This window comes from Citrus clementina, unplaced genomic scaffold, assembly GCF_000493195.1.
Source record: "Citrus clementina cultivar Clemenules unplaced genomic scaffold, Citrus_clementina_v1.0 scaffold_2, whole genome shotgun sequence".
Classification (NCBI taxonomy): domain Eukaryota; kingdom Viridiplantae; phylum Streptophyta; class Magnoliopsida; order Sapindales; family Rutaceae; genus Citrus; species Citrus x clementina.
Window position 1 is genome coordinate 28,409,381 of NW_006262688.1, and position 10,234 is coordinate 28,419,614.

Here is a 10,234-nt window from a genome sequence, read left to right on the forward strand (position 1 = left end):
CACATAGTTGTATACTAAACTATGATAAGTTTAAAGCCCGCTTCTCACCGTGCAAGTGAAACCGTAGAAAACATAGCGCATTAACACTTTTATACCGTTCTGCTTAGTTTATTCAAATTCGTTAATTGTATCCTGGAATTGGAGGAGCAATGAGTAGTGACGAAGCTTCAATTTTCTCAACTTTTCTGTTTTGTCTGTTGATGTTTGTATTCATCACCAGTGAAATTGAAGCAAGAAAACTTGAAGTACAAATGTGTTCTTCCTCTTGTGGAGATGTCAAAAACATAAGCTACCCTTTTCGCCTCAAGGGCGATCCAGCTGGATGCGGCCATCCGGAGTTAGAACTTTCTTGCGAGAGCAACAAAACCATCTTAGAATTCAATTCTAGAAAGTACTATGTGAAGAGAATTTCCTATGATAAATGTTCAATCAGTGTTGTCGATGTTAACTTAGCCTATGGAAGCTGCAGCTTCCCATCCACTTCTTTTTCCCGACATTGTATTATTCGGAACATTTTTATGAGCTTATTCATTATGCTATTGATTCATACGCCTATTTCGTGAATTGCTCGAGTAATATTGTTGATCGGGCGTTTACAAAAGTTCCATGTTCCAGTGACAATCAGTCGATCGTTTATGCTTATGTTGGATATAATAGCATTGGCATTAGCGGCACAGTAGCAGATCTTCCAGAGTCATGCGTCTTCATTTCAAAGGTTCCTGTAGTACTTAATAGGAATGTGGACAATCCTTCTTATGAAGACATCCGAAAATTGCTGGAGTCGGGGTTCGATCTTAGATGGTCAGTTGAGTGCAGGAGCTGTGTTGCTGCTGGTGGAGTGTGCACTACCCATTTTCGTTGCCTCGTCATAGGCGAAAGCAACCTAATTTCTGACTGTAAGCCCATGCTTATATTTATTTTTGCATTCAAATGCAAGGCTTTGTTTATATTTTTCAATATTGTACGTAATAAAGAATTTGTGAACTATCTCTAAGACCATACCGATATGACCCTTAATTTCTGTTTCTCCTTCACTTTTGCAACAGTTTGCATCTACAATGCAGGAGTAGGGGCAAAAATTATTTGCTACCCATATTATATACGTAAGCATATCCTTATATATCTTCTTCATCATGTGTTTTCGACGCTAAAAAATGCGACGGCTTCATATATTCTCTAATCTTTTACTGTATAATTTTTTTCTTAATCATCTCTCTGATTAGGTATAAAGCTTATTTATTTTTTTTCCCCCTCTCTCCAATTGCAGTTTACAGTATAATTTATGTGATAAGTTCTCCGTTAGGTAAAATCTCCTCTCCAGGATCCTCTTTTTATTGCTTTGCTTACTACTATTTACTTTCAATAAACGTTTTCTTTACCAGGGTTTCCAGTTGATGTTCTGATAATTGGTAGATTTATTCTTGCTCCAATAGTCTTTCTCGTGTTCCTTATCCACAAATACAGAACGACATTGCAAACAGTTGATAATGTGGAGAAATTTCTGCACAACCATCAATCGTGGATGCCTAAAAGGTACTCTTACCCGGAGATAATTGCCGTGACAAACCACTTCACTCATAAATTAGGCCAAGGTGGCTTTGGTTCAGTTTATAAAGGACAACTTCATACCGGTCGCTTGATTGCTGTTAAGATGCTGGAGAACTCCAAGTTCAGTGCGGAGGAATTCATCAACGAAGTTTCAACAATAGGTAGAATTCACCACGTTAATGTGGTCCAGTTATTGGGGTTCTGTTCTGAGGGATCCAAACGTGCACTTGTGTACGAGTTTATGCCTAATGGATCACTCGATAGGCATATCTTTCCCAAGGAGAGTAGAGGCCAATCTTTTAGTTGGGAGAAACTCCACGAAGTTGCTTTAGGAACTGCTCGTGGGATCGAGTATTTACACAACGGATGTGATGTCTGCATTCTTCATTTCGACATTAAGCCTCACAACATCCTGCTAGATCATAATTTCATCCCAAAGGTCTCAGACTTCGGCCTTGCAAAGTTTCATCCCAAGGAAAATGATTTTGTGTCCATCAGTGCCACAAGAGGAACCATAGGATACATAGCACCTGAGCTGATTTCAAGGAATTTTGGAACTGTTTCTTGCAAGTCAGATGTTTACGGTTTTGGGATGGTGTTGTTGGAAATGGCTGGAGGAAGAAGGAATTCTAATATGAATGCAACTCGTTCAAGCAAAGCTTATTTCCCATCTTGGGTATATGACCAATTAAATAAGGGAGGTGATTTAGAGCTTCGGAATGTGACTGAAATCGAGTCCATGATTGCAAGGAAACTGTGTGTGCTTGGTTTATGGTGTATTCAGGTGAAGCCAGCTGATCGCCCCTCCATGACAAAAGTTTTGGAAATGTTAGAAGGGAGTATCGAAGATTTGCAAATGCCTCCGAAACCTTTCTTCTCTTCTTCTCGACATATCTCCGGAAGAGAGATTGAATCAGATTCTTCAACAGAGTTGTTAGTGTCTGAATCGATTGAGGAATGTTCTTTCAATGATAGTTTTGCTTAGTTTTGGCAATGATATGTGTAAAAAAGAAATAAATTGTCCTCGTGCTACCAGAGCTTCTATAACATTATGTTGAATATTCATTGTTTGATGTGAATATTCCAATTTTGCTCATATCGACCAGAATATGATGTAGGTTTGTCAAGTGATCATGTACATTCATCAACCTTTTGCAATTACCAACATGATATGCTTTGAACTCTCTAGAGTATGCTTTGAACTCTCTTTAGAGTACAATTACCAAAGTACAATTACCAAAGTATATCGTAGACACCTAGCTATCACCACACATCCACTTTTACTTAATAGATAACAATTTCATCTCACAACAGTGGTGAATTAAAAGACACATATAGCAATTACCCGTTTTCATGGTAAGCGGAGGGTAGCTGCTAGGAATTACCCGTTTTCAAAAGAACATTACTTACTGATCTTAAAAACATAATTTTCTCATTTCCTACCTACAAATTACTTTCACAACTCTCACTAAAATCTATATCACAAACAGCAAGTCCCATCCTGTTCCTCCATGCATCTGATATTGGCAGATACTGAAGTTGACTAGTCTCTTTGGGGCTACCATTGACTTAGAAAAAGGAGAAAAGAAAGAAGGAAAGAACAGAAGAAATTAAAAGAAACCCATTTTCCTACCTTTTTCCATGACAAATTGACAGTCAAACTCTCCTCTCCCTTATTACTCCAAAAGCATAACTCAAACTCTGCTCTAACTCAAACTCCGCTCTCCCTCTCCCTCCATGTCCCTCGTGATGAGTTTAATAATCCTCTTCCTCTTCTTACCTTACACATGTACATTAGCCAAAGCTTCTGCAGAGGACAACAAGACAGATAAATATGAATTCTGTCAACCAACAAATTGCAGTAATAGGATCCCAAGTATCAGATATCCCTTCAGACTCAAAACTCAACCAACATCTTGTGGCCTTGAAGGGTTTGAATTGTCATGCTTAAGTGACAAGACAATCTGGCATCTTCCTTCCTCTGGTGATTATTATGTCCTTGAAATTTCTTATCTGGACCGCAGTATTACCATTACAGATGTGAATGAGACAGCATGCCCGTTTCAAAGCCTTATCTCTTTCAACCTCACAAACTCCAAATTCTTTTTTCTTCACTCTAATGAAAGTTACGCTTTATATAACTGCACTGAGAAGGTTTCCCCAGGATGGACTTCATATGGACTAATTGGACCGATCAATTGTCTTAGCAATGAAAACAATCTTGTCTATATCATAGATAGCGAATATTCAATGGAGGATATGCCTCCATACTGCAGAAAATCTGGAACAGTTGAGATTCCTGGTGGATTACCTCTGCAGGATATTGCAACGACGGCGAGGGCAAGACCAGTAGTCTTAGGATGGGAAGCTCTTGATGGATGCAACGACTGCGAAAATTCAGGGAATTATTGTGGGTTCAACACTACAAGCAATTCGACAATCTGCGTTGCCGTAAAACACAAAAAACGTAAGTAACCATATCTTTTCTGAGTCACCTCTCTCTACAGTGCTTGAAAGTGAAAGCATCGTCTCTATTTAGTTAACAATAAAAATAATAAGTTGAATTTATTATCATTGTTATATATGCCGGAAAATTTATCAGAGCAGTGTAAATGAAAAGAAAAAATAATAATAATTAGGCTTTGCATTATTTTTTCAATTGTAAAAGTGTAATTACAATTGCTAGAAGTTAAAAATTAAAGAAGCCATCTATATTTCACTTTTGGTTAGATTTAGTTGAATTCCGATGGTGAGTTTTTCAAAAAATTAACAATTTGAACTGAATTGAAAATCCAATCAATTTGGTTCGATTTAGTTAGGCTTTTTTTTTTCCCTTTGACCTGTAATTTCTTTTGCGTTTTTCTAGTTTTTTTGGCTTTTTATTTTCTCTCATATAAATCGATGGATTTTTTTTTAACCAAAAAAAAAAAGACTAACGATTCATTTTTTTGGTGGCAAATATAATTTTACCTACCCCTAATCTGTATGGCGAATATCATTGCTATTAAAGGCTGCTTTCTGGTATTAGTGCCAGTTGTAGATTGGTTAATAAAATGTTGCTAGCCATGCTGATTTGACTGTTTGAAGAAAAATTGATACTACTCAGGACCAAATAGATAGTACTAATTTTCTCTATCTTGTCAATTTAATCTTTGAATCTTTATATTACAATTAATTTTCGTAAATGGTGAGAGATTGATTAAACTCACAATGCCTGATAAAAGTTTAACCTATTATATTTTCTTGCGTACTCAATGAATACAAATTAAGAAGAATTATTATACTAATACTTTTTCTCTATGATTAAGTTCATGATGGAAAATTTATTGAGAAAAAAATTTGTTCAATCAAGTAACCCTCAATATTCACATGGAATAAGAGATGAGGGGAAAAAAATCATTTTGTGAATGCAGAAAGGGGAAAAAAAATACATAAAGACAGAGATTTCTAATTGTGATAATTTTGGTGTTTTCATTGTGTACTTCAGTTAAAGTTAAAATTTTAAAATTGAAGTGTGTAAGGTAAAAGAGTTCTACTTTGCAGTTTAAACAATTTCATCCTTTTGCATATTATTATTTTTTCATTATTTAGTTAAATGAAAAATTAATTATCTATCCACCCATGTGAATAATATACCTAATTATAATTTAAGTTATGAAAAAATACCTATATATGAGATGGTCACATGAGAGGGACTTGTTAAAACCCAATCAAATGATATTAGAGTCTTTATGCTACCAAGTTAAGCTTGCACGGGTCCAGACTTTTAGCATCTCATTTTATTGTTTGAGTTAATTTTTTAACTAACTTTTCTTAGTTATATCTAACGGATGGTCCTGGCCCTTTATCTATAAGTCTAATATCCACAGGCACAAGCATTGGAGGCATCACCCTCTTTGCATTAGTGATATTTCTCATTTACAGATCAAGAGAATCTGAAAAAGAAAAAGAGACTCAACTGAAGGTGGAGAAGTTCCTCGAAAACTACAGGACCGTCAATCCCACCAGATATGCTTACAAAGAACTGAAGAAAATAACAAGCAGATTTAAGCACAGGCTCGGTCAGGGAGGTTACGGAAGCGTGTTCCGAGGAAAACTCTTCAACGGAATTCCAGTTGCTGTCAAGATGTTGGAACATTTAAAAGGAAATGGACAAGAGTTCATCAATGAAGTGGCCACAATTGGCAGGATTCACCACTTCCACATTGTTCGGCTTCTGGGATTTTGCTCTGAAGGAAACAGGCGTGCTCTTATTTACGAGTTTATGCCCAATGGATCACTTGAGAAATTCATCTTCTCAAAGACAAATAGCTCAAGTCATCGTCAATTGAGTTGGGACAAGCTGAGGAAGATTGCATTTGGCGTTGCCCGTGGAGTGGAGTACTTGCACCAAGGATGCAACCAGAGGATCCTGCACTTCGATATCAAGCCTCACAATATATTATTAGACCATAATTTTCAACCGAAGATTTCAGATTTTGGACTGGCTAAGTTGTGCTCAAAGGACATAAGCATTGTATCTCTGACAGCTGCCAGAGGCACTTCTGGCTACATTGCCCCTGAACTTTTCTCCAGGAATTTTGGTGAGATCTCTTACAAGTCTGATGTTTACAGTTACGGAATGATGCTGTTAGAGATGGTCGGATGCAGAAAAAATAATGATCCTGCGGTTGAAATTCAGAGCCAAATATATTTTCCGGAGTGGATTTACAATAGAATGAGGCAAGGACAAGAGCTCTGTTTGGAATTTGAGGAAGATGGGGATGAGGGAATTGCCAGAAAGCTTGCAATTGTGGCACTTTGGTGCATTCAATGGAATCCCACGGAGAGACCTTCCATGCCAATTGTATTACAAATGCTTGAAGCTGATTTACAAAGCTTGGAGATCCCTCCAATGCCCTTTGTCTCTGCTGATGTTGAGGCAGGTGCAATCAATTGATCTAGATAGCAGAAGATTACAATTAAAAAGGGATATTGTTAATTTATTTCAAATTTTCTCCGATTATAAGCTAAATTATTTAGTCCTTGTTATTGGAACGCTTGAAAACCACTAAATTGAGTTTTTGTTTGACTGTGGTTGTTTTATTTATCGCTTAAAATCTTTGATGTGTTCGAGTGATACAACATTAATACAACTATGGATGAATTTTTTCAATTTGTCATATTAGTTGAGGACCTACTATTATACTTCTATTACCTACTTGAAAATTGAGTTGAACAAAATTTATTATTTTAAAATATAAAAATATTAATATTATCTCTCACATTCTTCTTGTATTTATATATGTTCTCGTATCATGCGCTCAACTAAAATTTTAGGAAACTTTTATTTTTTATGGTGCTTTTTTTTTCCTTTAAAACCAAAATAAAGTTGGGATTCATTTATGTTTTAATCATATGCTTGTTTCAAAATTTTACTTTCTTACAATTTTTTTACAATTTTTTAAAAATGTACTCTCATATTTGTTAAATTTAAGAATTAAAGTCCATGATATTATATTCATCTTTAAGTTTCTCAACAGCTACTTCGGAAGTGAATCAGACTAGAAGGGAAAAAATGAACAAAACAACGGAACAGTTCATGGCTTTATGCTTCTTTATGGACTGCGGTTGCCTCCAAGAATAGCCCAAGTCATTAGTGGGCTTTTAATTCTGCTGCTCTGAAAAGCCCAAAGCGTCCATGATAAAGCAGCTCACGGGAGCAGTCCCAATTCTGAATCTCTCTCAACTCCTCAAGCGGGGATTCAATTTGAATGCCGCCATTTGCCTCATTTCACAATACAGATATGCATGCATGGAGGATATATATACACTGGGCTTAGTTGTGTATACATAACTTATAAAGTTATAATTATATTATGAGTATAATTGTATATGTATGTATGTGTGTGTCTGTGTGTGTGTGTGTGTATGAACAAATAAAATAACAATCAAATGAAAATTAACAAGTAACACCTGGAAGAAGATCAGTGGATCACTACAGTTTTGAGGGCCAAATGAAGCTGCACGTTGATGATAGAATACAGAGAGCACAATGATTTAAAATGCGTTTGCTTAATGGCATTTTAATTTATGCGCTCTCTATCTTTTGTCAACAAAATTTCAGAAAATTAGGGCCCTCTACTTCAATCAGAACAAAACATGCACCAAATATTAATAAGGAAAAAAATCACCAATCAATACGCTTTTATCTCCACAATAATAAATAGCTGCTGAATGGCCATGGAAGCGTGCATATCCATAGCAACACGACATTAAAATGCTTGATAAATTGTTTACAGTAGCATGACTTTGTATGCCAGATAAATGGTTGCAGGCTTAAACGCATTAATTTATGAAGTGCTTCCCCCTTTTAGGCTGGAGATAAATCCAGTCTACATTACTTTCCCTCCTTTTCTTGCTCGCCTTTTGCAATAGATATGTTATTATATTGTTTTTTTAGTACATTTTCAATGAGACTACTATTCTTATATCGGCTGCCAAGTTAAACATTTGATCAATATTTATTTTATGGATTTGAATTCGACATGACAGACATTAAAAACAAGTGGCATACAACATGACCAATTTTTACATCAATACATACATTATACTAATGCAGCTGTGACATTTGAAATAAGTGATTATTTCATTAAAGCAATTTATGGCAGTGATACATACCACATGAAACACAACAAAACCCGTTACAATGTCACAAAATTAATACGAAAACATTTGATGGAGAGGAAATCTATGCATACGAAAACAAAATTAAAATATGTGTTTATTTTATCTTTTAACTTATCCCTAACTTTATTAAAATCAGAGATCCCTAATTAAAAAATACTATAATATATATATATATATATATATATATATAGAGAAGGAAATAGGATCGAAGGATGGAAGTGCTTACGAGAAAAACCAATTATTAAGAAGTCCGATATGAACAATGCTTGGAAAAGAACGGCTTTGTCGGATTTTAAAGTACTTTACCAAATATTGCTTAAGGCACTTTTAAATTTAAAACGCGGTTAGTCAAATTTTTAAATTATTTAAAGTACGTGACTTGTTTACCGACAGTGCAGATCAGACTAACGCCCATTCGGGTTCGTCTCTGAAATTTATGTCGTCGGATTTCCGTCGATATACTCAAATAATTTTTCTTTACCAAATATTTATTAGATTCTTTAAGCAAGCCTAGCAACAAACATACATCTAAAAGTTAGGGTGCATACACAGTACCAGATCTGGATCCCAGAAATGGTGCTATGAAGGATTGGAGGGAGAAGAGAAAAATTACAACTGAGGATTGAGATCTGGTCTTGTTGCCTCAGAGGAACGTAACAGTTGTATGGCAGATCTGATACAGATCAGTCTGCTAAAGATGCTTTAAATTGCGGAAAATTAAAGTACAGAAATTTAAACATACATGAAAAGCTTTAAATAAAATTTACAAATGCTTTAATGTAAAATGAAAATTGCTTACATTGATTGCTTTTCTTTGTAGCAAAGAAAGGGAAATTAATCTTGAAGGCAAGGAACTATTCTGAAATCAGAAAAATTTCCTTGAGCCCTTCGGATTCCTGATTCCCAGAGAGAGATAGAGAGAGAGAGAAGGAAAAGAAGAGAGAGAAGCTTTAAACTTGAAAATGAAAAACCTGAGGAGTCTAAGTCTTCCTCCTGATTTTTATACAAAATGAGTTTTAAACTGTAGACTATAGCGGAGCTGTAGCGTACAGTAATCTTTGGAATTCTGTACTGTAGACTGTAGCGAAGCTGTAGCATACAGTAATCTTTGGAATTCTCCACTGTAGACGGTTAGCGGAGTTGTAGCGAAATACATAAATGATACGGGTGAAGAGACATGTGCGCTCTCACTTGTGTCCAGAGGACCACCCGGTGGTACAAAATACCAAAAAATACAGGGAAAATACACGTAATAATTACTTTTTTTTTAACTTACAAACATTATTTACAATGCTTTAGTGGAGAGAAAATTCTGAAACAGTCGTCTTCATTTTCATCTCCAAGAGAAATAAATGGCTCTTCATCTTCTTCATCGTCTTCAGAGGTGTCTGCTACTGAGGACTTCGATCTTGAGGTGAGGAGCTGCTCCATAACTTTAAAATATTCATCTTCAGTTTTGGCGCTGGCCAAAAGGGACTGGGCTTTAGATTTCTGAGTAAGAAAGGTTTGTTGGGCTTTGGAGTCTTTAATAGTTGGTGGTAGGAAGCCTTTTGAATTAAGCCAATTTTTTATGAGGGTGTCAGTTAATTTGGTTTGCTCATCGAATTTTGACCACCACTTCACTTTGAAAGTTCTTTAGATAATGAGGTGTTTTTCTTGGGTATGAAATTTGAAATTCCACATCCATACCCATGGGAGAAAGAAATTTGTACAAAAATAAAGAAAGGGGGAGAACCTTTTCTCTGATTCGGATGGGGTATAATGGGCTTTGAAAAGGTTTAGACAATGAGTGGCATTTGGGGTCAGGATTTGTGGTGTTGGACCAAAATAATTTCACCACTGCTGAAACCAGTTTGGAAGACTTTGGACGGTTATTTTTGAGTTGAAGAAAAATAACCACGAATGGGATTTCTTTGGGTTTTGTATAAAAAATGTGTTTAACCAAGCTTGCTGGTAGTCCTAGTAGGAATAGGTCAAGCAATGAGGCAAACGCATTTGGAAATTTGGAGGGAAGGTT

At 35.8% G+C, this 10,234-nt stretch overlaps 2 protein-coding genes and 1 pseudogene across 2 annotated transcripts; all 3 read left to right on the forward strand.

The window, feature by feature from the left end:
* Positions 1-138: 138 nt before the first annotated feature.
* LOC18051100 lies at positions 139-2,572 on the forward strand (annotated as a pseudogene).
* Positions 2,573-3,215: 643 nt separating this feature from the next.
* Positions 3,216-4,075, forward strand: LOC18051101 (rust resistance kinase Lr10). The gene has a single exon (XM_006448291.2). It carries the CDS (start codon positions 3,286-3,288, stop codon positions 4,021-4,023), a length of 738 nt encoding a protein of 245 aa, XP_006448354.1. The 5' UTR covers positions 3,216-3,285; the 3' UTR covers positions 4,024-4,075.
* Positions 4,076-4,533: 458 nt separating this feature from the next.
* Positions 4,534-6,499, forward strand: LOC18051102 (rust resistance kinase Lr10). Its single transcript, XM_006448292.2, has 2 exons — positions 4,534-4,569; positions 5,366-6,499. The coding sequence occupies exons 1-2, from the start codon at positions 4,534-4,536 to the stop codon at positions 6,485-6,487; spliced, it is 1,158 nt and encodes a 385-aa protein (XP_006448355.2). The 3' UTR covers positions 6,488-6,499.
* The last annotated feature ends 3,735 nt before the right edge of the window (positions 6,500-10,234 follow it).

Excerpts from the sequence above, each read along its gene's own strand:
- LOC18051101 (XM_006448291.2), top strand. The coding sequence starts at position 3,286 with ATGTCCCTCGTGATGAGTTTAATAATCCTCTTCCTCTTCTTACCTTAC.
- LOC18051102 (XM_006448292.2), top strand. The coding sequence starts at position 4,534 with ATGGCGAATATCATTGCTATTAAAGGCTGCTTTCTG. Across the intron at positions 4,570-5,365 it reads CTATTAAAGGCTGCTTTCTG|TTATATCTAACGGATGGTCC; the intron begins GTATTAGTGCCA and ends AACTTTTCTTAG.